This window comes from Piliocolobus tephrosceles, chromosome 1 (genome assembly GCF_002776525.5).
Source record: "Piliocolobus tephrosceles isolate RC106 chromosome 1, ASM277652v3, whole genome shotgun sequence".
NCBI lineage: Eukaryota > Metazoa > Chordata > Mammalia > Primates > Cercopithecidae > Piliocolobus > Piliocolobus tephrosceles.
The window spans coordinates 155,219,464-155,247,339 of record NC_045434.1 but is presented as its reverse complement, the minus strand read 5'-3'; the positions used below and the strand labels follow the sequence as shown (position 1 = coordinate 155,247,339).

Below are 27,876 nucleotides of genomic sequence, written 5' to 3'. Positions count from 1 at the left end.
TAACTGAAGAATCAAAGATTCATTGTACTTAAGCAAGTTATTCCTGTACCTTGTATTTTAACACTTTTAATTTTCCTTTGGTAGGCAAATTTCATAAATTAGCTTTCATGTTTTAATGGAAAACCCTCCTTCATCTCCATGGTATAAAGCCTGAGTTTTACCTCTAGGCCCCTAATTGTGTCTGTACCTACCTCAGGTCCATGTACATCCATTGTTCTTTGCCTTCAGCTCTTTTCATTAAGTGTATTGATTGAAAACTATTCGGATATGAACTGACACTTTTAAAAAGTCATTTTTATTTCAAGTCCAAAGCACTGACATAATTCAACAGGGTAACTCTTAGAAGCTATATACCTCTGCTAAAATACTTATTCCCCCAAGGAATCCTGAAAAACACTTTTATATAAGTTTTCTAAAAGATAAAATGAAAATACTGTACAGTACAGTTAATGGTAAAAATTGTTTGTAGATTTGGGAACCTTAAAGTTTTCCTTTCTCTTCTTTCCCTTGCTTTTCTTTCAGTAGAAAATGTGCATCAGATGTTTATGTTTAATTGGTTTACAGACTGTCTGTGGACTCTTTTCCTGTCAAATTACCAGGTAATGTCCTTTCACTTAGCAGCTACTTCATATATCTGTAAATGCAGTTTATTCATGCACAGATTATTATTGGACATAGCAGTTTCAAATTAACGTTGAATCTTTGGAAATAGGAAAATGCTTGATACAGTCTAGAATTTTAAGGAAATATAAATAATTTAATAGCCTCCCCTATATTGCATTATAAGTTAAGTATAAACTTTAAGAAAAATTGTATGTGTACACATTTATGCAATATATTGTAGCACTGGTTCACATTATTTGAAGGGAATGAATAATTCTCGTATTTAAATGGTTGATTTTGGTAGCCACTTTTGAAACTGCATTAAGAGGAACTCTTGAAGATTCGGAAAAAAATCTCAGTCTTTTAAAATAAAGACTTTAAAACTGGTTTAGTAAAATATGTTAGTGACTGTTTTAATGTCACCTTTGTGTTATTCAGTATCTGCCTTAGTATAATGGAAGAGAAACATGTTAGTTACTTTGAAATCATTGGCTCTGGCCATCATCAGCATTGTTATCATGGCCAATTGGCAGCTGTAGGCCAATGTATTAAAATAAACTTTCAAGTTACCGGCATTTCAGGCATTGCAAATAAGTAGGTTCTCCCTCCATGATACTAAATAGATGATATCCATAAAATAGTCAATTTTCATTATTTTCAATTTTGTCTAGTTGTGCAAAATTCAACCAGTACATAACTGTGTTGCTACTGGCATGACAGAAGTGTGTGAGAAAACGCAAATAACATGAGTATGGCAGACTGCCTGTCACAACCCCTTCCATTAATTTTTGCTCTGACCTCTTTAGAGATTTGGGGATATAGAATTTTACATTTCCTGTCGGGAATCTACTGATTGAGAAATATTTGTCAAGGCATAACCGCTTTCAAAGCACAATTCTTGCCGCTGTTGCATCACAGCAACATCCGTTTTTCAGCAAATGCATTTCAAAAACGACCTACATGTAAAATATTACGTATTTTTCCCCTGCTGTGTCAATGCTGGATGTGGCTCCTTTGGCACTGTTCCTTGACCTCTCTGATCCGTAGACAACCCCCTCCGCCTGGAGTCGCGGATCAGCTAGAGCCAGAGAAGCGCCCCGCACGGATGCCCACCTCCTCCCACACCCACCTTGACTCCGCCCCCTCCGCTCTTCCCGGGGAGGGCCGGCCGCGGGGCCGCGCGCGCGCCCTTGCTCCGGCGCGCGCTCGCCGGCCTTTTCCCTCCAGTCCAGCCCAGCCGGGGCGCCGCGAGGGGGCGGAGTGGGGTGTGGTGGGCGCGCTCGGGCGGCTCCTGCGCGTTCCCGCCGAGGCAGTGGCGGCGGGAGCGGCAGAGACGGCAGCGGCCGGAGTCCCGTTGCTGAGTCTCACATCCGGGTTCTGGCGGTGACCCAGCTGCGGCCGCCGCGGAGATGTGACCCGGCAGTACGGCAAATATGGCGGAGGTAAGGGAGCGAGCTCCCCCTCCCTGTCCCGGAGCCGGGCGCCCCCGGCCCTGGGCCGGGGAGGAGTGGAGTGGGCCTGGCCCGGAGAGGCCCGGCCCTGCTGGCGCCACTGCCCACCTGTTGTCTGGAACAGGCCATGCTCTGGGCGGGAGCTTCGCCTGGAACTTAGTTGGGATGGGTCCGGGGTTAGGAGGAAGCGGAGGCGTACTTGGACTTCGGGGGCAGTTTGAAGGGTAGTGCAGCGTAGTAGTGCGGGGCGAGGGGGAGGGGGCGCCCGCCGGGGAAGGGGTGCCTGTGGCGCAACTTCGCCGGCCGGTGCTAGGGGCCAGGAGAGAAGCTGCTGCTTCCTCTTGCGAAGTTTTTTCCCTTCCTAACCGAGATGCTGTTGCGCCCTTCCGCGTCACCCCCATCCGTTTACGACTGACATCCAGTCTGTGTTGGTGGGGAAAACATAAGGCTGACGGCCTTTGATTAACTCTGTAATTTTCATGATTGTGGTAAAATGAGCGTGGAGAAATTAACCTGGCCAGCCGCAGTCCAGCCCTCCAGGTTGGGGGGAGTCTGCCCATTTATCCAGACAGTTCTATCGCCCTCTCCCCAAGGTACAACCTCTGAGTTGCTTTTCCACCTCCCCCACCACCTTCACTTTCCCGGCTTCCCGCGCCCCCCCCCCCCCCGTTTCCAAATCAAGGCTACCTATTCTTCTTTCTCTTCTAATTTTTCTTTCATTGGAGAAGCTTTTTCTTGTTTCTTTTTGCTCGTTTTATAGTAAACAAGTTCCCAAAGCCCCTTTCTTTGATTTTACATATTTGGGCCGCATTTGGCGGGCATACAACTGCTGTTGATTTATCATTAATCGGAACTAAGTATATGCTGCTGGAACTTTAGGTAACTGGAAGTTTAAACCTTTAAAATATCTGAAGTTTTGTGAGGATTTGTTTTGTTTCCTTTTTTCTTACCCGTGGAACAATTTCAGTATTCTTTATCTTTGGGAGTTTGAGATGATATATCTGGATTTTTTTATGTCTCCTTTGAAATAAGGCACTGTAAGTTTTGATTGATAAGGCATTTCTCTTGTTTGAATTGCCATTTTCATGGTTTCACAGGCACCTCAAAACAGATTTAGGAAGGAGGGTGAGATTTTACTGCAGCAGTCAGGACTGTTTGCTGCCAATATTTTTTTTAAAACATTCAATATCTCTAATTTACAGCTAAATTTAGATCTTAGATTTATTTTCATTTCTTTTGCTCTTGGTGGTTAAAGAATTGTATTTCCAGGCACACGAATTGGAGAACGGTAGTACTTTCTGTTTCCCCAAAATGTGACTGCGTTTGTTCCAGTAGACTGACAATCGGTACCTGGATTTTAGTACTGGTGAGGTTCTTATTCTCAAGTGTTACTTTCCTTCATGTTTAAGGAGTTGTGTGTAGCTGAATTTATACATTTTGTCAGTTAGTGTCTTCAGTGGACCCCTTTCAGTGAATATCCCATAAGCAGCCGTGTGCTACATAGGTAACGTGGTTTCTGCTCTCATGATGTTGCTCAGGATGGTTTGAACTTTAAGGTGTGTAGTCATACCAAGGCGAGATATTACTGAAAGAAAATAGCTTATACAGAGAAATTTAAGTTAAAAAAACTTAAATTTAAAATTTCTGTGTTTTTAAAAAACAAATTTTACTGCTGAGGGTACTAAAAATCTAATATGTAAAAGAAATTATGTTAACTTTTTTGTTTTAAAAATTAAAGATGGTTGCATTATTGTAAATTAAAGGAAAAAGATATTTTCATTCACTAATCAGTCATTTCCTAATATTTTCTAATGTATGTTTTAGTTTTCTTAAATATTTTGTCAGTTAGAGAATGGAATGTTTTGTAGGAACGCATGGATGGTTCAACTTCAAGAAGGAAATAACTGGAATTTCGTTTTTAGTGTTTATTTAATGACCTGATATCTTTAAACAATTTATCTTCTATATTCTTCAGTTACTTGTGGATAGTTTCATATATAGTGAATTGGGAAAGAGTTAGAGGAACTTTCGTGATCTGTGTCCTACAAAAAAATCTAAGACGGGTGAAGAACTGAAAAGTACAATTGATTTATAATTTTCCTGGCCTCAATACTTGAATAATTACGATGAGTTTTGAGACCAGTGGTTTTAAAAAAAATTGGACGAAGGAGAAATGCTTGGTTGGCTTTTACTTTGAGCTCTCAGTAGATTCATTCTTTATGAAGCCAATATAAAAGCATGTGATGAAATAATCCAGATGCTGAATTATTGTGCTTTTGATCAAATAAATCTGAGGATTTAAGGATAGCTTGTGAAGTAACAGTAAGTGCAAAGCAATAGTATATATCTATTTGTTAAATCTGAGGGGGAAAACAGGTTATTGAAGTATGTCTCCAGAGAAAAATGTAGGTATTATGCTTCTGGGCTTTAAAAAAAAAAAAAAAAGATCGTTGCTTCCTACAAGAGCATGACCCTGACCATGTTTTTCCAGAAAAACGTTTAGTTCTTGAATACAAACGCTTTAAATGTGAATAGGATATACTGATTTTTTATATTTGATCTGATTATCTTAGTCCATAATAGGAAGTATATATTGGTTCTTCAATTATAACACCAAAGCCATATTTAATGTACTTAGAATGAATGGCATATGCTCCCTTGCTTAATACTTTTTGGCAATATTTCTCATTGCTTATTATCCCTTAAAATTATTTACCAACCTTCTAAAAGGACGCTCTTCTACTCACACTTAAAGGAAGGAAATTACAGGATAGTTGCAGTTTTACTAACTGCAGAAATAAGAGGAAAATGAGAGAAAAAATAAGAGGAAGAAATAGTTGATCCTTTGGGTTTTATAAGGAATGTACTAGGGACCTTTGGGAGCGAACAATTTGTCTTTTATTTTAGCGTTTGTAAACATGTAAGGGACTTTCTTCTCAGGGAAAAAAATCCATGGCACAATTCAAGACCTATCTTTTCACCTAGGCCACATTTCTGTGATATAAAGAGAAAAAAAATTAATGGATTTACCTCTTTCTATTTAAGTATTTTAGTACTTTCAAAGATGGTATATAATCTGTTTATTCACTTTCACACTTACCTATTCATTTCTCTTCAAAATGGACTCCTTGCTTAACATTTTTTGAGTGTGTTTGGATTTTGTTTTTTAAGGAAGGATTATGTTAAATGTTACTCATGAAAACGTTAGTTTCTACTCTAAGCAAAATGTGTTTCACTGCAGTGAATTTAAGCTTCAAATAATTCTCCACACTAGTAATGAAATTTTTTCTTTTCGTGTTTATACTTCAGAGCTATTAATATTTTAAAAGTGGTCGAGATCACCGGTGCGTGAGAGTCCTAAAAAGCTTAATTCAGTGGCAGTAAGAGTCAGGGTACTTGAATAGGTGGGAAAGGTTTGGTGGGAGAAATAAGTGAATTATTTTAAGATAATTCTGGTAAGTGAGACTAACAAGTTTTCTAAATAATTCAGAAGTAAAACACTGCCATTGAAGCTTAAGCATGTCTTTATGAAAAGTAATCAGCTATCTAGAAATGCCTGCCTGGCTTGACGTTTATTCAGAATTCATTGCAGTGATTAAATTGTTCAAGTACCAGTCATTGCTTGGGGCTCGTTCTGTTTGTCTTATTCTGTGGCTTAGAACAATAACTGTTACTATAGCACCCCAAGTAGCACCCCAAGAAAGTGTAGCACCCTTTCATAAAGTATTCATAAAGTAGCACCCCAAGAAAATGTTTCTGCAAATTGAGATTTTTTTCTTAACAGTCCTAAATTTTAAAAAACAAATTTAAACATATCCCATGCATTTAGCTACAAACTCCTTAGTAGTGTTAGGTTTCTAGAGCAATTTATAATAAAAGTAAAGTTAGGTCTTGAAGAAAATCTAAATCTTTTGATCATAGAGAAAATGAAACTGAGCAGAGAGTTTACATAGTTTGTCCTAGGTCGTGCAATTCATCTATGGCACAGTTTAGACTGGAACCCAGCCTTCTTTATTCCTAGTGCTTATTTTCTTTTTCTTTCTTTCTTTTTTTTGAGACAGGGTCGGTCTTTGTTGTCTAGGCTGGAGTGCAGTGGCAGGAATCATAGCTCACTACAACCTCAAACTCCTGGGTCAGGTGATCGATCCTTCCCTCGCAGCCTCTCAAGTAGCTGGGACTATAGGCATGTGCCATCACGCCCGGCTAACTTTTTATTTTTTGTGGAGACAGGGTCTCGCTATGTTGATCAGACTGGTCTCAAACTTCTGGCCTTAAGTGATCCGCCTGTCTTGTGCTGGGATTACAGGCGCGTTTACCACTGTTCCCGGTCCTTATTTTCTATGATACCATTTTACCTTCTGAATTGTTACTACTATGGTAAATTGCTAATTTTAACTTAAGTACCTTCTTAAGCTTTTTTTTTTTTTTTTTTTTTTTTTTTTTGGAGACGGAGTCTTGCTCTGTCGCCCGAGCTGGAGTGCAGTGGCCAGATCTCAGCTCACTGCAAGCTCCACCTCCCGGGTTTACGCCATTCTCCTGCCTCAGCCTCCGGAGTAGCAGGGACTACAGGCGCCCGCCACCTCGCCCGGCTAGTTTTTTGTATTTTTAGTAGAGACGGGGTTTCACCGTGTTAGCCAGGATGGTCTCGATCTCCTGACCTCGTGATCCGCCCATCTCGGCCTCCCAAAGTGCTGGGATTACAGGCTTGAGCCACCGCGCCCGGCCCTCTTCTTAAGCTTTTTATACCCCTGAATTCCTGAGAGTAACAACAAAGTTAAGTAACTTAATTTTATTGGAGGAGAAGATTGAGTCCTCTCCTCAATTGAGCCCTTGACATGGTAACCATCTTTTACCCTAAAGTAGGACCAGGATAACTCTTTCTAGGCTTCTAATCCCCATCTCCATTGCTCTAAGAAGCTCTGACTTAGAGTCTACACAAGTAAGAAGATGATGGCAATGCTTAAAAATGGTGGTGGAATTGGTTTGAGAGGAAAAATTTGTTCAGACAGTAATACTCATTCAAAATAAGCTTTTGATTGCCGGGAATAAAAAATTCTAGTAATTCCTTCATATTTCTATTATGTTGTTGTTAGGGTTTTTTTTTTGGTGAAAATAATGGTAATGTTGTAGTTAGTTATTTCTTTACTCTCAAATTAGAGTTTTCTGTTGTGTGGGACATTTCCCACCATGTTCTAGAAAAATGTAAAAGAATTATTTCAGCAAATCTGAGGCATTGAATATTTGTTACAACTATTAGCAATTTTATCAACTAAATCATACAAATATGTGGGTAAGGGTCAACTTGCTATAAAAGTTACTAGAGTTTGTTTTAGCCCATTCATACTCTGTATACAGTCTTTGTCTCTCTAGTGTTGTTTTCTATCTCAGATAAGATAAATATGTACCCCCAAAACACTGAAGTTTTCAAAATTATGGCTTAAAAAATAGTAGCAAGTACTAGGTTTTCTTAAAAATCAAAATTTAGAGGAAGAAAATGAAAATGTCTCGTAATTCCACAAGACAGTTAGTCCATAGTGACTTTCATTTTAAGAAAGAATGCATAGTGCATGAAAGTGGTTAGAAAATTTCAACAGTATAGAACTGTATTAAATGAAAAAAGCCTCTTCTCCCTGACCCCATTCCCTAGACGTAACTATTGTTAACAGGTTCTTGTATGTCCTTTTGAGGAAAAAAAAGCTTATTCCGTATTATTCCATATTCCAGCCCAGTTTACGCGCTGTTCTACGGTTTTCTTTATACTGCTAATTTTTTTTTGGCATTTATTCCTCTGTCAACACAAACAGATATCTCGTTATTTTTAATGGAGTCATAGTGTTCTATTGTTTGGAGAACTATGCATGGAAGAACTGTGTATCATTTCTAATCAGCTAAGTGATGGACTTTAAATGTTTTCTAACTTTTTGCTATAAACAACTTTGTGGTAGTGAATGTTATATATCTATGTCTTGGTGTCTTTTTTTTAAATCTATCAGTAGGATAAGTTCATGTTGGCAAAATGATATCCAGTGTGGTTGACATAACTTATTTCTACTGATAACATTATGAGTGCATTTTAAATATTTTTTAAAACCCAATTTTAAATCATCCTTCCTAAAAGTATTTTTTTCTAAAAATAGGTATTGTTATAAATAAGCACTTACTTAGCTTTAGTTTTGTTTTGTTTTTGTTTTTTTTGAGACGGAGTCCCTGTTGCCCAGGCTGGAGTGCCGTGGCACGATCTGGGCTCACTGCAACCTCCGCCTCCTGGGTTCAAGCAATTCTGCTTCAGCCTCCCAAGTAGCTGGGATTACAGGCACCTGCCATCAAATTTTTTGCAAAAATACAAAAAATTTTTGTATTTTAGTGGAGACAGCATTTTGCCATGTTGGCCAGGCTGGTCTCGAACCCCTGACCTAGGGTGATTTGCTTGCCTCAGCCTCCCAAAGTGCTAGGATTATAGGTGTGAGCCACCGCACCCTCCTTAGTTTTGTTTTTCTCTCTCCTTTCTCCCTTCTATTTTATGGTAGTAATTAATGGTAGATATTGGGGGTTTTCCTGGAAGGTATTGTTCCTGGAAGGTAACAGTTTCTAAAGACTGATAACAGTCTGACATGACAGATGACTACTTGCAGTCACATTTGAAACATACTTTGAACTGATGAAAATCATTTCAAAAAGAAAAGAGAGGCCGGGCGCGGTGGCTCACACCTTTGATCTCAGCACTTTGGGAGGCTGAGGTGGGCGGATCATGAGGTCAGGAGATTGAGACCATCCTGGCAAACATGGTAAAACCCCATCACTACTAAAATACAAAAAATTAGCTGGGTGTGGTGGTGTGCACCTGTAGTCCCAGCTACTCAGGAGGCTGAGGCAGGGCAATCACTTGCACCCACAAGGCCAAGATTGCAGTGAGCCAAGATCGCACCACTGCACTCCAGCCTGGGCGACAGAGTGAGACTCCATCTCAAAAAAAAAGAAAAAAGAAAAAAATGAGAGTGAAGGAGGAGAGAAGTGACGAGTGAAATTTTTGAGCAGTTATGTCTCTAGAAGGTACAAAAGAACACTATAGAAGGAGGAGTCAGGGTCTAGACATCAGGCCTGCCTTCACCACCTACCATGGAACCTTAATCTAGTCAGTGTATCTCCTTGGGTTTACTAATTTATAAAATGAGGTAGGTGGGGCAGGTATTATTCCAATATTTATGATTATGATCAGCTAACTAGATGCTTTTGAAAATGTGTAGCACTGGATTGGGCATGGTGGCTCACGCCTGTAATCCCAGCACTTTGGGAGGCCGAGGCCAGGAGATCACTTGAGGTTAGTTTGAGACCAGCCTGGCCAGCATGGTGAAACCCTGTGTCTGTTAAAAATACAAAAATTAGCCAGCCGTGGTGGTACACGCTTGTAATCCCAGCTACTTGGTAGGCTAAGGCAGGAGAATCGCTTGAATCTGGGAGGCAGAGGCTGCAGTGAGCCAAGATCATGCCACTGCACTTCTGCTTGGGTGACACAGCAAGTCTCTATCTCAAAAAAAAAAAGAAAAGAAAATGTGTAGCACTATATAAATGTAAGCTGGATGTGCTATTTTATTTCATATCTAAATAAAATGTACCCTTATTCCACACCCAAATCTCCTATATTAAGATGCTAAACTCACTTGTTATTTTGAAAGATCATCACTTTTGATAATTAGCCATACAAAGTAATGTGTACAGTATGAAATGTTTTCAAATACCATTTTTTTAGAAACTCATCTTTGATTTAATGGGATATATTTAACTTTAAAGAATCTAAGCTCAATCCTACCCCCAAACATATAGAACAGAATTTTACTTTGGAAGTAAAATACTAAAATATATATGGATAATAAATGTATCTGTAGGCAGACCACTCTAGTTCTCCCCCTGTGCTAATCTAGATATGCCTTTAAATCATAGTCATTGAAACATTCTAGTATGTCTGACATAATCACTAATGTTACCTTTGAACACTGGGTGTTGTACTCTGTATCAGCTGTGCTTACAAATGCTACTTGTCCTCAAGCATCTGGTATCTTAATCATAGGAAAGTGTTTGCAGCGTTTTTCAGAACTTTATTTACCACCAGAGCAACAATTGGTAAGATATTTGTTGGCATTCACTACTCATGAAGCCTTTTACAAACTGAAGTATATGAACACCATTTACAATTCAAAATCTCCATTAATATTTAGCATCAATAAAAATGTAACTTATTCTTCAATAAAGTAACTTGTAATTAAAAAGCCTTTTTTCTTAAATCGGAAAACTGTTAAATGGAATAATTATTCCAATGTTCGTAAGTCTTATTTTGTGTGGGTAGTGAGCATAGGATTAGATGAAGATGGTCATTAACATTGCTTGTAGCCTTACAGAGAAGGTTGTGCCTACAGTTGGGAAGTATAACTGCATGAAACACAAGTGGATTAATATTTTAAAATATTGATTTACTATGTAATAATTTGTGTGGTGGTTTAACTCCGTTTTGAACCAGAAATGTGTAGCTCTGCCCAAAAGATGTTAAGCAAGCTAGAAACCCTTTTTGTGGTTACATTACTCTTGCCATGTCACCCTGTTCTCCAGCTTCCCATTAGAGCAAAGAGATTTAAAAGTAGCACTGTATTTACTGTGTTCTGGCAGAGTAACTTTAAAATAATGATAGTGGTGTATCATTGGAAATACGCAATACTGGTTATTGTCAGATTTTTGCTAGACAATGCTATAGGAAGGAATTATTCTCTTATAAGAATTTAACAGAAAAAGTAGGACCTTTGAAATAGTGTGCTGCAAAAGAATGTGAGTCACCATATGGAATATAGAATCCCATGCTTACTACAATTACATAATATGGACAGTTTTAAAAACAGAATTTTAATACCCTATAGGAATTTGTCTTAGACACATCGTGTTTGAAAAATAGAGGATTTCACTCTTCTGTTTTCTTCTTGCCTCTCTTCCCCATTACTCAGCAGAAAGAAAATACTGCAAGATCCCTATCTTTCCTCTGCTAGTGGTTTTGACCTCCCACCATCTGTATTTTCTTATGGGCATGAAATAGATACTTCTGAATGAATTGGTGAAGCTTTAGTTCATGTTATTTGAAGCATCTTTTGTGTTTTTAATATTTGTTTTGTAGGAGTCTTACATTTGTAGATGATTTGTTTATAATTTTGAATTAACTGAACTAAAACACAATTGTGCATTGTCAAGCAGTAACATTACTAAAATAAGTTGCTACCAGTTTTATTTTCAAATTTTCAAGTTGTGGTTAAATTTATGATAGGTAGAATGGTAGAGTAGAAGAAGCATTATAATTGGAAATCTGTGTAGTCTTGCATCAGATAACCTAAACTCTCTAGGCTTTAGCTTGAATGCTTGCTAATTCCGTTATAACTTAAAAATATATTGTTTATCAGTAAAGTTAACCTAATATAGTGTTTGGTGCTTAAATAGAATTTTAATTTTTCATTTTGCTTTGTTACAACTTAATTTTTATTTGAGATTAATGTCCTAAATTATTTCTGTCTCCCATCTCACACTCACTTTTTTTTAAGTCAGAGACCAGCTTGGTAGCAAACTTTGTGCATAGTTCTGTGTTGATAGGAGAAAATCTATTTCAGAAAATTCCAAGATCTAAAATCATACTACTTAAACCACATATGTTATGAGGCCCACGTGTGCCTTTAAAATCTGAACTCTATGTTATTGTCTTTATTTCTAGATTCAGGAGTGTTTGGAATTTTTCTTTATGCTTAAATGTAATGAAAGGGAAAGGATTATATGGGAAGTTTTAGTTTGTCTTAGAAAATGCAGACATTAGAACTAAAATGCAGACATTAAAACTTACCATAGTTTTTGGCATCATAGTAGTCGTTGAATAATTTTGTTAATGTTTGTGAAGATACATTGTGCAGAAATACTAATTTTTCCTCTTTTCTCCTCTTCTCAGCCATCTGTTGAATCTTCAAGTCCAGGTAAGTATTTCCTGTATTTTTTATAATCTCTGTTTGAGTAACATTTGTCCTATTAGTTACATAAAGACTAGAGGAGTTAGACTATTATCTGACTTCCTTTTCTTCTGAATGCTTCTTTTCTCTGGGGAAAAAGAAATGGATGAAATGTTTGACTACCCATGAAAGTACAGGTGAGGCTGCTGTGATTTCATCCTAAAAATGACTGTTTTGGGGGTTTTCTTTTTTTTGGTGAGTTGCCGTATTTCTCACAGTTGTACATTATTGTTTGACTTGTATATATATAAAGTATAGTTTTTAAAAAGGAATCGTTAGCTTAGAAATATTTAATAGAGTAGATAAATAGAAATCGTTAGAAATATTTGCTTGTGTAGGAATTTCAAAGTATTTTTATTTGAGAAAAAATTGTTAATGTATTTCAGAGGGAGGGGAAAATAAAGTAAGCAAAAGATTCAACAAGTGAATATTTAATGTAAATAAGGAATATTCTAAATAAGGAAATCATTCTTAGATTTGAGTAGGATCAAGTTTTATGTTCTGACCACACATCTAGGATTTTTGTATTCTTTCTCAAATACAGCACATACTCATTTTTTCCTTAGAGATTGGAAACCTGTGATCTTGAATGAGATCTGTGCCACAAATTTTTTTTTTTTTGTTTGGCCACTGTAGTGATCTTTAAAAATAAGAATATTTTATATATGAAATCTGGATTTAGGGTTCCCATGGTCTGGCACCACTGGGTGCAGTATTTCTACATGGTAGTAATTCATTGGAGTTGAAGCAGTGAGGAAAGAGTCAAGTACTAGTCTTTTAGCCTCAGTGTCCCGTGACTATCAAGAGAAATGGGACTGCCTTCTGCATGGGATATGTGGGTTGAAGAGTAGTCCAATACAGAAGAGTGAGAAAGTGAGGCACAGTAATGTTTTATTTGAAAACATCTCACATGTATTGAGTACTTAGATATGATGTATTCTGTATTACTAAATTTTCCAGATTGTTGAAGCAATCATCTTTCTGTGTTTTAAGTTTTAGGAAGAAAGCTTTTAACAATGCTTAACATAAGATACGGCTGTTTTCATGGTGCAAGGTCCTTTCTATGAACATGAATCATTGGACTCTGAGGATTGGACTAGATCACATCCATGTCCTTTTTAAATGACTAGTGTACTCAGTTGACGCTGATTTTGTCCTTTTGATTTCAGCTGAAAGCATCTTACTCTTTTTAATATGCTTGTGAGTAAAGTGTGTTAGGCTTTGTGCATTTCTGAAACGCAATAATTTTTTTTGAACTTTCTGTTTTATATGTATATCCTGGATGGTTAAGATTGGGAGTAATCTGATCTTACATAAGTGTTAGGTCACCATATTCATTTTTAGAACATGGAATTATTTCCGATTTTTTTTTCAAACACAGAAATTGTTTTCATAGAAAAAATAGGTCCTACTTGTTTTTTATAGTATTGTGATATTGCAAATAGTTTAAAACTGAGATATTTCTGATGAATTTTTGAGGCATTCATCCGATAGTACATAGATACATAAAATAATTACTAAGAAAGTGGTATTAGTAAGTGGCTTTGTCAGTTTCCATTACATTTGAATCAGCCTAGGCTGAACTGGAAGAATAATGGAGTTTGAAGAATACAAATGTTAGCCAGGCGCAGTGGCTTATGCCTGTAATCTCAATACTTTGGGAGGCCGAGGCAGGTGGATCACTTGAGGTCAGGAATTTGAGACCAGCCTGGCCAACATGGTGAAATTCTGTCTCTTCTAAAAATACAAAAATTAGCCAGGCACGGTGGCACATGCTCATAGGCCAGCTACTTGGGAGGCTGAGGTGGGAGAATCCTTTAACCCAGGAGGTGAAGGTTGCAGTGAACTGAGATCACACCACTCCAGCCTGAGCTATAGAGCGAGACTCCTTCTCTCAAAAAAAAAAAAAAAAAAAGTCTTTGGTCACTTTGCTACTTGTTGAATACTTAACAGATTGAATGTTTTCAGTTTTCAATTCAGTTCAATTTTCAGAAAATCCGGTTTTCTTTAGCTTGTTTTCAGACTGAGATAGATCTTTTGAGTTAGACAGTATTTGTCATATAAGGCTTCTGCCCAGGGCAGTGTTTATTGTTCTTATAAATAATGCTAATTACAACCAGTTATAAAAGTTGGTAGAGAAAATTAGCAATAGTCATGTAAAAAATTTTTCAGTCCCCTGGTGAAAAGGCTGTATCCTCTGTAGCATCTGTACTTTGCAATCAGTGCTAGTAATAATAGTCACATGACCACATTAATTGCTTTGTTTGTAGTCTCCAGTGTAAGCCAAAGTAGAGGCACAAGGTAAGACTTTTTACCTGTAAGACTAGTAGTCATTAGAGGTAGGGAATTAATGGAGGTGAAGATAATTTAAAAAGTGGTTAAATGAGTAGACATGATACAAACTGAATTTACCTTTGAAAAGATGTAAGGTACCTTTTCTGCAGTAGCATGGGATTTCATGACAAAGCAGTGACATTTGCCTAACTCTGATGCAAAATACTTAATGTATACAAAGCACCAGACCCATTACCCCTAATGATTTATCATTGGGATTTTTTTTTCCCTAGGAGACAGCCTAATGGTGGACCTAGCTATTGACAAGAATAAGATGGTTAGTTGGTTCTAAGGAACAAGGCAAAAAGAAGTCAGATGAAACAGATCAGATTAAGGAAAGAGAAAAACTGAAAATGGAAAGTTTATGGAAAAAAGCGTAGTGTGCGTGTAGGGAAAGGAATTGGAGTGAGACAGGAAGTAGTTCACCTACACTTTGTTATTTGATGCAATAAGGGAGTGAAATGGCAAGTCTTCATATATAATTGGCTTTGCAAATAATAACAAAAAATGGCCATCAGGTGAATTATAGCACATGATTTGATGCTGTATACCCATGAATTTGAATTTTTTTAAAAATCAGTAGAGTATAACAAGGAATTAAGCATAATTATTTTTGATAATACCTGTGTCCAATTATAATTATATTCTGATTGGGATAATAGTATACAAAGAGATGGAGTGAAGACTTTTTAGGGTCTTTCTGCCCACGAGGGAGAAAAGTATAGCATCATTTGTTAGCATCATTTGTAGGGATACATATTTATTGGACCACTCAGTGTTCGAGAAGATTCCTGAGTGAATTGAAAAGTTTGAGGAGAGTTTTCTTTTGAAAACTCAGAAGAGAAAAGGATTGGGACAGAAAACTACACGTATATTATTGTTTCTCAAATTGTGTGCCTATGGAACCCTTGTGTCCATTCCGTCAAGCAGTACTAAGATGCTCTGCTGAAACTGTGCTAAGCTTTTCTTAATTTCTGGAAGAAAATTAAGATAATACGCTTTTCTAAAAGTTTTTATTTTGTAAATTATTCTAAAACTTTGATAAGTGTTAATTCATTTTTACTATACTCTGGTAGAAGGTATCTGACTTGGCATATAATTATGTTTTTAGTTTTCTATTTAATATCAGTTCCTCCCTCCCTCCTTCCCTGCCTCCCTCCCTTCCTTCTCCCTTCCCTTCCCTTTCTTCCTTTCTTCTTTTCTTTTTTCCTTTCTTCCTTTCTTTTTTGAGATGAGGTCTCACTGTGTTGCCCAGGCTTTTCTTGAACCCCTGAGCTCAAGCAGTCCTCCTGCCTTGGCCTCCTAAAGTGCTGGGATTACAGACATGAGCCCCTGCGCCTGGTCTAGTATCAGTATTTTCTTATGCTTCTGACAGGGCACAATGATGTTAAGTGCTTCGCCATGTGACCTGGCTGGCATTCACTTGTCTTAGTACATAGACTCTCGTTAAGTATTCTTTGAGGCAGTATACTAAGTTAATTTACGGGAGGCTTGGAGTGCAATAAAAGCATAGTTGTTGGGATTAGTATACCCAGAATCAAATTCATCTTTGCCGTTTACTGGCTTTGTAAGTTTAGACTTGCTACTTAAAATCGCTAAGCCTTGAGTTTTTATTTTGTTTTTTTCCTCTTTAAATGGGGTGATAATACCTACTTCGTAGGATTATTTGAAGATTAATTGAGATAATGTATATGACGTACTTGAACATACTGTCTGGCACATAGTAAACACTCAAAAAATGTTTCTTTTGAAAATTGTTGTAACTGAAGAACCCTAAGCCTTGGGCACTCCCTTATTCATAATAGTCAGATTTTCAAGAAGTCAGCTCTATCTCTTTGCTTTACTTATTGGTTCTCTTTCTGGAGTGAAATGAAAGAATAGGTACATCTATTAATGTCTAACCATCAACAGTTAAAACTTTAAAAATTGCTAATTTTTTCAGTGTTCAGTAGCTCATTTGTTTATTAGTAAACAATGCTTTTGCAAATCTAGGTCCACACTGGCAGTAGTAAAACATGGGGATATTTTACAGACTATGTATGCCCAGCCTTTGCATTATGCTATTTACAAAGCTTGACCCTATAGGGTCCAGCAGTATTCCCCAACCACATGTCAGTTACCTACTAGATTATTTTTAATGCCTTTGATAAGAGTTCTGTATGCAGTTTTGATAAATTTTGCTATTCTCAGTCTTTTGGGTTATTTCTGATCAAAATCCACTAAGTTAAGGACAGCTACCCAAATATTAGATTTTTTTTTTTTTTTTAAAGTCAGGCCCTTGCTCTGCTTCCCAGGCTGGAGTGCAGTAGTGTGATCATGACTCACTGTGGCCTTGAGCTCCCAGGCTCAGGCAGTTCTCCTGCCTCAGCCTCCTTACTGACTGGGATGACAGTCGCACAGCACCACACCCAGCTAATTTTTAAATTTTTTTTAGAGACGGGGTCTCATTATATTGCCCAGGCTGGTCTCAAACTCCCAGGCTCAAGTGATCCTCCTGTCTTGGCTTCGTGAAGTGCTGGGATTAAAGCATGATCAACTACATCCAGCCACTAGAATGTATTTTCAAGGAAGTACTTACAGAATAATAATATTTGAGTGCAGCTGTGTCTTCACTAGACTGTGTATTCAGATGACTATATATTTCACATAACTATACAGTAATCCCTCGATATCTGTGAACCTCCCTCAGATACCAAAATTGTGGATGCTCAAATCCCTGATACAAAATGCATAGTATTTGTGTATAACCTATGCACATTCTCATATATGCTTTACATAATCTCTGGTGTGTGTGTGTGTGTGTGTGTGTGTGTGTGTGTGTGTGTGTGTACAAAATACCTAATATAGGTAAACACTATGTAAATAGTTATACTATGTTGTTTGGGGAATAATGACAAGAAAAAAGCCTGTACATGTTGAAGGCAGACCCAGGTTTTTTGTTTGTTTGTTTTTTCTCTTAATATTTTCAGTCTGCTGTTGGTTGAATCCACAGACACAGAAGCTGTGGACATGGAGGGCTGACTTACAGTCTCCTCATGGGCCAGGGGAGTTCAAACTCATTGGGTCTATCAAACATCAATCAAATGATTAAGAATTGTGTTTTTTAGGACCAGGTACACCTGTAATCCCAGCACTTTGGGAAGCAAAGGCAGATTGATTGCTGGAGCCTGGGAGTTCAAGACCAGCCAGGCAACACAGCAAGACCCTGCCTTTACCAAAAAAATATTTAAAAATTAGCTGGGTGTGGTGGTTGTAGTCCTAGCTACTTTGGAGGCAGAGGTTAGAAGGATCGCTTGACTCTAGGAGGTCGAGGCTGCAGTGAGCTGTGATTGTGTCACTGCACGCTAGCCTGAGACAGAGCGAGACCCTGTCTCAAAGAAGAAAAAGAAAAAAAAGAATTGTGACTTTTTTCCACATGAAAAACCTGTTCTTATTTGATATGACCATTTATTATTTACAACTTGTTTCATATTTATAACATCATAAACACTTTTAAAACTGTAAACATTTTCCTCCCATTTTGCCGTTGTAACTGTTAAAAAGCAATATATAATAGTTGCTGTGTGTAGCTTTTTCTTGGTACTTTTGACTTACATCCAGCTTCAAATAAAAATAAATACATTAATATTACTAAGATCCACTTAATTTGGTTTACCAAACTTTTTGAAATATTCCTTACCAGGAGGTTCAGCAACATCAGATGACCATGAATTTGATCCATCAGCTGACATGCTGGTTCACGATTTTGATGATGAACGAACATTAGAAGAGGAAGAAATGATGGAAGGAGAAACAAACTTCAGTTCTGAAATAGAAGATCTTGCAAGGGTAAATAACATGTAGAGCTAGGGTATGAATTAGTTTTGACTTTTTTGTGGAAAGGGAAGATTTGAAATTTTGATTCTCTGTTTAGGAGAGAAATTGTTTTATATATTAACGACTGAAAAATTCTGTGTGATCTTAGGTGGTATATTTAAAGTTTGAAAAGAAAGGCTTTTAAAAGCAATGACTTTATTATGTGAAATAACAGAATTCACATAGTTACTTTGGTAAAACATAGACTATTAAAGGATTCTACTACAAAAGGTCTGGTCAAAAATAGACTATAAAAGGATTCTACACAGCCTCTTATATACCCTTTGTCCTTCCCCAGTTACCATATCTTTTACTTATTCTCCTTCAGAGCCAAAAATGTCTTGAAATATCATTTTCCATTCACTACATAAAGTGTTCTAGATTATCTCCACCTCTTCCTATCAAGGTGACCAGTGAACTTTCCTTGTTATATCTATTGTTATGTTCACTTTTCTCTTGCTACCTTACTTTTTCTCAGCAGTATTCAATGTAGTTTAACACTCCCTTCTTTTACTTGAATTCTGGAGTACACCACTGTCTGGTTTTCTTTATCTTTTTGTTCCTATTCAGTATCTTTTGCAGACTCTTCTTCCCTTACTCAAGGTTTACATTTTGGCAGTTTGTAATTCTCAGTTTGGACCTTCTTTTTTTCTCTCCTGTCTTTGTCTGGATCAGTGCTCCTCAGAATGTGGTATGAGGGTCAGCTGCATTAGAATCAGCCATGTACTTACTTTAAGAAGCAGATTTTTAGACCTCTCCCCCGGCATACTGAATCAGAATCTGTGGAGGTGGGGTTCAGATCCACATCTTCATTAAGTAAGTTGGCATTATATGTACACCAAATTTGAGAGTCACTAAGCTGTGTGATTTAATTTATTCCCATGGTGTCTATATGCTTAGTATTCTTTAGTTTCTATTTCTAGCATTAACCTATTTACTGTCTCCAGTTTTGTTTATCCACCTTGACATTTCTGCTTGCTTATCTCAACGGCCATCTCTAAATTATAAATGTCCAAAACAGAACTATTGACTGTTGTTTTTTTCTCTACTTGTTCTTTCCCTGTTCTATCAGTAAAAAGTGGCACTCCTGTTTACCCTGTTGCCTAAGTCAGAAACCAGTGAGTCATTTTCCTTCTCTTTCAATATCTTACTTCTAAATAAACCTATCATTTGTATCCACAAGAATATCCCTTAGCCGACTCTTTAGCTCCATTGCTACCTAGGTTGCCATTATTTCTAGCCTAGACTATTGCAGTAACTTCCTAACTGGTTTCCCCATTTCCTCTTTTACCATTTCTCCTGATACATTTCCACCCAGCAGCCATGATCTTCTTTTCAAAATGTAAATCAATTGATATCAACCTCCTGTCTTCCTGTTATAAACAAAGAAAACTCAAACTCCTCAACCAGGCCAGCAAGGCCACTTTTATGATAATGGCTTCTCATCCATGTGTCATACTACCTATGTTATAGCCACACTAGCTGCTTTTGTTGTTAAATAAGCAAGTTTCTTCCTGCCTCAAGGATGTTCAGCTTATTTTCACCTCTGGTATATGCATCCCAAGGCCGGCTACGTATCCTCTGGGTTCCGTGTTGCTTCCTCAGAATAGCAGCCTTTCCTGTCCCCTAATTAGCTTTTAATTAGTTTTGTTTTGTTTTATTTATTTATTTATTTATTTATTACCACTGTATCCTATTCAATGCTTTCTTTAGTGTTAGGACACAATTTGTAATTGTTTCTTTATTGTCGGTACCGCCACTGGTTTTGAGAAGATAAAATGAAATAAAATGACTGTGTTATTCACCAGTATATTTCATGGTACCTTGCAAGAGTGTTCACTCAAAAGTATTGTATGAATGAATGGATATCGGTCTGGTATGTTCTAATAAAATTTATCATGCATATGATTTCCTGTACTCCATGATAAAAAGAACATAAGAAATAAGACATAGTTTCAGTCTTTAAGGATTTGGAATACATAATGTCATGGAAAATGAATGCTTACACTTTTATGGTAATAAAGACCTATGTCTCATAATTTTAGTTTGTAACTTTTTAAAGGATACATTCAAAGAACTCAAAAAGGAGTCTGTTACTGTTTATTCAAATCTTGTTAGGTGATCCCGTTGTGGGATTAGAGCTGGCTTTGGGATTAGATCATTTAGTGATTACAACTGACTTAATCCACAATGTGTGAATAATTTAATGTGTCAAAGGCATATATTGGCTATCACAAAAGTCTTTCAAGAATGGGTTAAAAAGCATATGAAAGGCTGGGCATAGTGGTTTCTGCCTGTAATCTCAGTACTTTGGAAGGCCAAGGCAGGAGGATTACTTGAGGCCTGGAATTCAAGACCAGCCTGGGCAACATAGTGAGACCCACATCTCTACAAAAAAATTTTTAAAAAGATGAATGAGGCATGGTGGCAAGCACCTGTAGTTCCAACAATTCATGAGGCTCAGGTGGGAGGATTGCTGGGGCCCAGAAATCCGAGGCTGCAGTGAGCTATGATAGCACCACTGCTCCCCAGCCTAGGTGACAGAGTAAAAATGTTACTACTATTTACCCTGTTGTTTTATTTATCAGAGACTGTGTCTCTGAAAACAGGGCACTTGAAGAACTTGGAGTCAGAACTATTCTTTAAAAGTAGGAGGCTGGGAAGCGATTCAAAAACAGTTATAATTGAATGATTGAGAATCTAGATTCTGAATCAAGGGAAACAGTTGATTTAACAATCATAGTCACTTCATGTATTTGTGAAGTGAGAAGACAATTATTTTCAGTTTGCCTGTATTCAGAGAAGCATCTATCACTTTAGATACATATTTTGCTTCTGAATAGCCATCTGTGGGATAAAAGGTATAGTAATAAAATCTTGTATTTTTTGTCTTATATTCTGTATTAGCTCAAATACTAATTAGCAAGAGAAAATAAGTACAGTTTTCACAATGGGTATGAGTTAGAATGATTTTTTCTATTTCAGAAAATGAAGTATTTATTACATTTAATTAGTAGAAAATTACTAATGGGCTGTGCTAAAATTTTGGTTATATCATTGCCTTTTCCTGTTTCTCTCTCCTATTCCTTTCTCCAGCCCCATATAGTGCCTTCAAACTTGCTTTCAAGTGACTCTGCCTTAGGAAATAGAAGTTAAAATAGAATTATTTATAGAGAGAGGGAAAAAAAGACAGTTGAATCAATCCTTTATCATCCTTTCAACTAGGCAACCTTATACCTTCTCAGATTCTTCTCCGACTTCTCCCAGAAATAATTAAAGCTTTGTTTTAATAACACAGAATGCTTTTCATCTATAACCTGAAGCTAAGCAATATTTCGGGGCCAATTTGTTGGATTTCCTAGAGTTACTAACTCTTTAGGTATGAACCAAACAAAATCCTTGTTGTTTTTATTTAATAAGTGAATAAGATTTTGTTGTGTTGATTATTGATTTGCTTTTATAGAAGCAAAACATTAGTTATGTCAGGGATTGATAAAGTGTTTTTCACCTTACACTTTGGTTGCATGAAATGAATTTTTGATGTATTGTGGCAGAACTCTGACATTCATTCAGGAAATATCAATAACTATATAGCATTTGGTTTTAAGTTCATTGAATTTGAATTCTAGAATTTTCAGTGAAAACTAATGATAGAAGTTTTGATGTGTATTGTTACATTTGTATGCATGGATTATGGCAATATAAAAGATAACAAATGTTTCAATAAAATGGGGTATATAGGTTATTATTTATTGTGGGGATCTTGAAGGGAATATCAGAATCATTCTCATAGTAAATAGACTTTTGTTTTTTTTTTTTTTTTGAGAGTCTCACTCTGTTGCCTGGGCTGCAGTGCAGTGGCACCATCTCGGCTTACTGCAATCTCCCCCTCCTGGGTTCAAGCAGTTCTCCTGCCTCAGTCTCGAGTAGCTAGGATTACAGGCGTGTGCTAATTTTTTGTATTTTTAGTAGAGACAAGGTTTTACCATGTTGCCCAGGCTGGTCTCGAACTCCCATCCTCAAGTGATCTGCCCATCTCAGCCTCCCAAAGTGCTGGGGTTACAGGCATGAGCTGTTGCACCTGGCCATAGATTGACTTTTGTTTGCTACAAATGGAAACACTCGAGTTTAACTCTGTTTTCCAAATGAACTCTTTAAAATCAGAGACTCTAAGTAGGCACAATTGTGGCAGTCCATTTGGGAAAAGAAAGATCTAGATTGCAGTATCTTCATGTATTTAGATATATTTTATAAAAATCACACTATAACAGTATCAGTACTTAATATATACTTTTAAAGTGCCAGATGTGTTCCATCCAGTGAATCTCCAGAGCTAGAGAATAATTAAAATGTGAGATTAAAATGTGAGAGATTGAAGTATACACACAACATTATATAGATAGAAAAGAAATCTCAGTGTGAGGATTATAAAGAAGAGTTCACTGCCTTCATTCCTATATGGTTGTATCTTCTAGTCAAGCCCCAGCCCCAAGAGGTTGGTTACCTTAGGAACCATCTCTCTAGTTCAGTCTGGATGTGGTCCCTTAGGCCTTTTTGGCTGGAAATCAGCCTCTTTCCTTCTTCCTATCTTCATTAGCATTTTATTGGTAAGTCAGTTTTGGTACAACAGGTGTAAGAAGAGTACTATCTACATCCATCAAATGGCCCTGACTTGAAGGTCAGCATCTGCCATTTCTTAATGACTAACCTCCTGATGTGAGGGAGAAGGAGCTAGGAACTAGCACCTCTTCTGCAGCTAGGAGTTGGATGCCACTCCAACCTTATAATATGTTGGTGTTTGATAACTTTACCCTATTGTCTTGAAATTAGAGCAGACTTAACTTGAGATAATAGTATATAGTGTTGATCCTTTTTGATACAGGGTCTTACTCTGTCACCCTCCCAGGCTCATGCGATCCACCTGCCTCACCGCCTGCATAGCTGAGACTGTAGGCACACTACTATGCCTGGCTAATTTTTTTATTTTTTGTAGAGATGGGTTCTTGCTCTGTTGCCCAGGCTGGTCTTGAACTCCTGTGTGCAAGCAGTCCTCCCACTTCGGCCTCCCAAAGTCCTGGGATTATAGGCGTGAGCCACTGAGCCTGGTCAGTTTATCTTTTAAAAAGTCAGTTTCTCCCACCTTCAGCCAGCCTTCCTTTAGCTTATGCAGACATGATTTCCCCTCCTTTTGTTACAGTGTAAGACAACTCATTTCTTAAAGTACAATCTGCAAATACAGTGTGTATTCCTGTTTTTTTTTTTTATTTAATTTTTTAGAGACAGGGTGTCGTTCTGTCATGCTGGCTGGAGTGCGGTGGTGTAGTCATAACTCGAGCACCCTCAAACTCCTGGGTTCATGCCTTCCTCTCGCTTCAGCCTCCTGAGTAGTTAGGACTGCAAGTGCATGCCACCGTGCCTGGCTACATTCCAGTATTTTTATTTATCATGTACTATGCTCACTTTCCTTATTTCTCACAGATTATTAGCCCTCTTAGTTCACATTATAACAGGATGCTGTATACTTAACCTGATGTTAGATTTTGAAGAAGGCAGTATATACACATATGTACAGAAGGGCAGTGTAAAGCAGTGAGTTAAACTGCCCAGGTTCATAATCCAGCTCTACTACTTATTTCAGTTTGTGACTTAGGATAGGTTACTTAAGATTGTTAAACTTCAGATGATATTATAAGAATAATATATCTAAAGCACTTAACATAATATTTGGCACATAATAAACACAAAATAAATCTTAGTAGTTAATGTCATTCATAAGATTCAAAAAAGTCCCTGACCTATAACTGAAAATTTACAACTTGACACATAATTATCTCTTTCACCCTGTTCTCCCCTTTTTATACTCTTTTAACACTTACGTGAATGGGATTAAAACACTCTGCCACTTTATTGTGATGTTTCAATTTAAGTTGAAGTAAGCCCTTGAGTAACTGGTAGAATATAGCCTTTGGTAATATAAACTAATGAGAAATTCTCTGGAACAGTGACTGACAGGCCCTGGTATAATAGTGTACTACTTTTGGCCAAGTTTTATTCATCCTTAAGTCTGTTTTTCAGAGGGAAATAACAGAATATTTGTGTTACACCATATCATTACTGTTTATAGCATCAGAATTTGGGGGTGCAGAGACAGAAATCTGTCTGTAACTAGATTACAGACAGTCTAACCTCAAACTAGGTTAGACAAAATGAAGAATTTCATGTAAGTCTCATGGAATTTTATTAAAGGAGGGATATATCTGCTCCCCAGGGACTCAAGTGCCACCAGAATTTATTTTCTCTATTTCTGCTTGTCTACATGGTTTACCTCTTTTTGTTTTTGAGACAGGGTCTCACTTTGTCACTCAGGCTGGAGTGCAGCAGTGCAGTCTTGGTTCATTGCAGCCTCGACCTCCCTGGATGAAGCCATCCTCCTGCCTCAGCCCCCCAGTAGCTGGGACTATGAGCATGCGCCACCACACTCAGCTAATTCTTGTTGTATTTTTTGTAGGGACAGTGTTTCGCCATGTTGCCCAGTCTGGTCTCGAACTCCTGAGCTCAAGTGATCTGCCTACCTTGGCCTCCCAAAGTGCTAAGATTACAGGCATGAGCCACCGTGTCCCACCTGACTCACCTGACTTCTCTTTTCAGACCAACTTTCTTCATATGATGTTGTCAGTTTGTAGGTCTCCCACATTTACTACTTGAGATAGTCTGTGCTTCTTTCTTAAGTTGCTGTTGATAAAAATCCAGAAACAAAGTATGGACAAGCGTGGTTCATGTGCCCACTCCAAATATATGGCCAGAGAATACAGTGATTCCAATTATGTCAGCTACTGTGGTCCAGGAGGTGAACTTTCAAGGAATATAAATGTTTGGAATGGAAGAAAGAATATTTCATGTGAGAAGACAAGTACAGAAGTAGAAGAGAGTAGAAGAGGCTTGCAGGGGAAATAAATAATCCTTAGGTGATGCTTGTTTATGCTTGCTAAATCTTTAAGTACTTCAGTTAGCACAAAGTAGTAGGAACACAAATACATGCTATTGCAATTTGAAACAGGATTCCTCAGCAAAATTGATCCTGGTTTTTATTGTAGTTGTAGCCCAGAGTTTGCTGCAAGATTTTCACTTTTACCTTAGATTAAATAAGAGACTTTTTAGTACTGTCATGCTTCAAGTTGTATTTTTGGTGGTGATGATTTTTTCTTTGTTGCTTACTAAGCTGATATTACTCACCTGATATTGGGTGACAGCTTGAGTTACAAGTTTAATGCTATTAAGTAAGCATTTTCTTTTCTTTTTCTTTTTTTTAATTTTCTTGAGACAGGGTCTCACTCTGTTGCCCAGGCTGGAGTGCAGTGGTACAGTCTCGGCTCACTGCAGCCTCTGCCTCCTGGGTTCAAGCAGTTGCCTCAGCCTCCTGAGTAGCTGGGATTACATGCCAGCACCACCATGCCTGGCTAATTTTTGTATTTTTAATAGAGATGGGGTTCCACTATGTTGGCCAGTCCAGTCTTGAACTCTTGACCTCAAGTGATCTGCCCCCTCAGTCTCCCAAGGTACTGGGATTACAGGTGTGAGCCACTGCGCCCAGCATAAGTAAGCATTTTGTTGATTGAATAAGTAAGGATATTTTGTTTACATTTGATAAAACCCATCTAAAAATAACCTTGTGTAAAAATAAACTATTAGAAGGTATATGAATGTGTAGTTGGGTACAAGTAATATATGGAACCAGGGATTCAGCATCACCAGGACCTCCATCTCTCCTAATCCCTGGTTGAATCCTGTTGCGTCTCTTAAATTTTTTCTTTTCCACAACCACTAATTTCATTTAGTTTCTGATCATAATACAGGTGAATGTGTAGTGAATGATAGCAGGGGATTCCCACTTGGCTCAGTCTCCTTGGCAAGCAAACTAAATCTTCCCCTTCCTAAGTTCATGTTGAGTGTTTTGTTGTGTGTGTAATTTCCCCTAAATACTTCCATAGTGTTAGTAACTATTCAGTATGCTCAAATTGAGTCAGGAATATAACAGATCCCTTTAAAAATTACATAAAACTAGAGAAAGTAGTTAAAAATAGTAATCCTCATTTTCATTAATCTATAACTGATCTTTCAGTAATGTGTAGCCTTCTGAAATGATACTTTTTTTTTTTTAGTTACTATAAATGGTATGTCTGCTCTAATCAGGGTGACCGGATTATTCATTTTTGTTTCTGTACCTGTGCATTTGTCATTTGCTGTGACTTGAATGATTTTTCTCCATCTGTGCCAGTTCTATTACGATTGTAATTCAAGCATTCCCCCTCTAAATGCACTGTGATCAGGCCACTTTTGACTCTCTGTTCTCTGCTTAGTCAATATTGGAGGTGTTGGAGAATTTTTCTTTGAGACATGAATTTTTTTCTTTTTCCTTTTTCCTTTTTTTTTCTTGAGACAGTCTCACTCTGTCAACCAGGTTGGAGTGCAGTGGCACGATCTCATCTCACTGCAACGTCTGCTTCCTGGGTTCAAGCAATTATCCTGCCTCGGCCTCCTGAGTAGCTGAGACTACAGGTGTGCACTACCATGCCTGGCTGATTGTTTTGTATTTTTAGTGGAGATGGGGTTTTGCCTTGTTGACCAGGCTGGTCTTGAACTCCTGCCCTCAAGTGTTCTGCCAACCTCAGCCTCCCAAAGTGCTGAGATTACAGGCATGAGCCACTGCGCTTGGCCTGAGAAATGAATTTTTATAAAGTGAATCACACTTCTCATCTGTATATCCAAGAGGGAAAAACCTTAATCTAACTATGATTGTCAGAATGATTGTCAGACATTGTACATTCTTTTTTTTTTTTTTTTTTTGAGGCGGAGTCTCGCTCTGTCGCCCGGGCTGGAGTGCAGTGGCCGGATCTCAGCTCACTGCAAGCTCTGCCTCCCGGGTTTATGCCATTCTCCCGCCTCAGCCTCCGGAGTAGCTGGGACTACAGGCGCCCGCCACCTCGCCCGGCTAGTTTTTGTATTTTTAGTAGAGACGGGGTTTCACCGTGTTAGCCAGGATGGTCTCGATCTCCTGCCCTCGTGATCCGCCCGTCTCGGCCTCCCAAAGTGCTGGGATTACAGGCTTGAGCCACCGCACCCGGCCTCTACATTCTTGATAATGGTTAAAAAAGAAAATTTTTTTCTCCATGTAGTTAGTATGTCACCTATCCTTTTGACAAATATTTGAGCTGGATATCATATGTCATGATAAGCTTTATTAAAGTTAATGTTCAAGCTTTATTACCTCCCATTGGATAAGGTGATTTGCAGGTATCTTATCCCAGACCTGTGAGATTAGTGGTTTCCAAGGTGGTCTCATACCAGCAGCATTAGCATCACCTGAGATTTTTTTTTTTTTTCTTTTTTTAATTGTAGGCTCTCAGGCTTCACTGGAGACTTACTAGGTCAGAAACTTGGGTGAGGCTCAGCAGCCCGTTTTAGTAAACCCTCAAGGTAATTCGGATGCCCTTGATTAGACAGACCAATGGTAGAGAGCCTGAGGACATTTATTTGGTTGATTATACACCTCTGTTTTTGGAGTGAACCAAGTACCATGATCTTGTCAGAAGGTGAGTTCAAAATAGAGC

At 37.9% G+C, this 27,876-nt stretch overlaps 1 protein-coding gene across 12 annotated transcripts in view; it reads left to right on the top strand.

The window, feature by feature from the left end:
• The window catches only part of MIER1 (MIER1 transcriptional regulator), a 62,095-nt gene that overhangs the window by 4,292 nt on the left and 29,927 nt on the right, over positions 1-27,876 (top strand). For 3 of the 12 annotated variants that reach the window (XM_023209965.1, XM_023209875.1, XM_023209901.1), the window contains exons 3-5: positions 526-599; positions 12,022-12,046; positions 18,096-18,241. In XM_023209965.1, the coding sequence (XP_023065733.1) occupies positions 540-599; positions 12,022-12,046; positions 18,096-18,241 (231 nt within the window). In that variant the 5' untranslated portion in view covers positions 526-539. Of the gene's footprint in view, positions 1-522; positions 600-1,887; positions 2,046-12,021; positions 12,047-12,179; positions 12,217-18,095; positions 18,257-27,876 lie in introns of those variants that run through there. The other 9 variants (XM_023209958.1, XM_023209874.1, XM_023209919.1 and 6 more) reach the window with 6 other exon arrangements.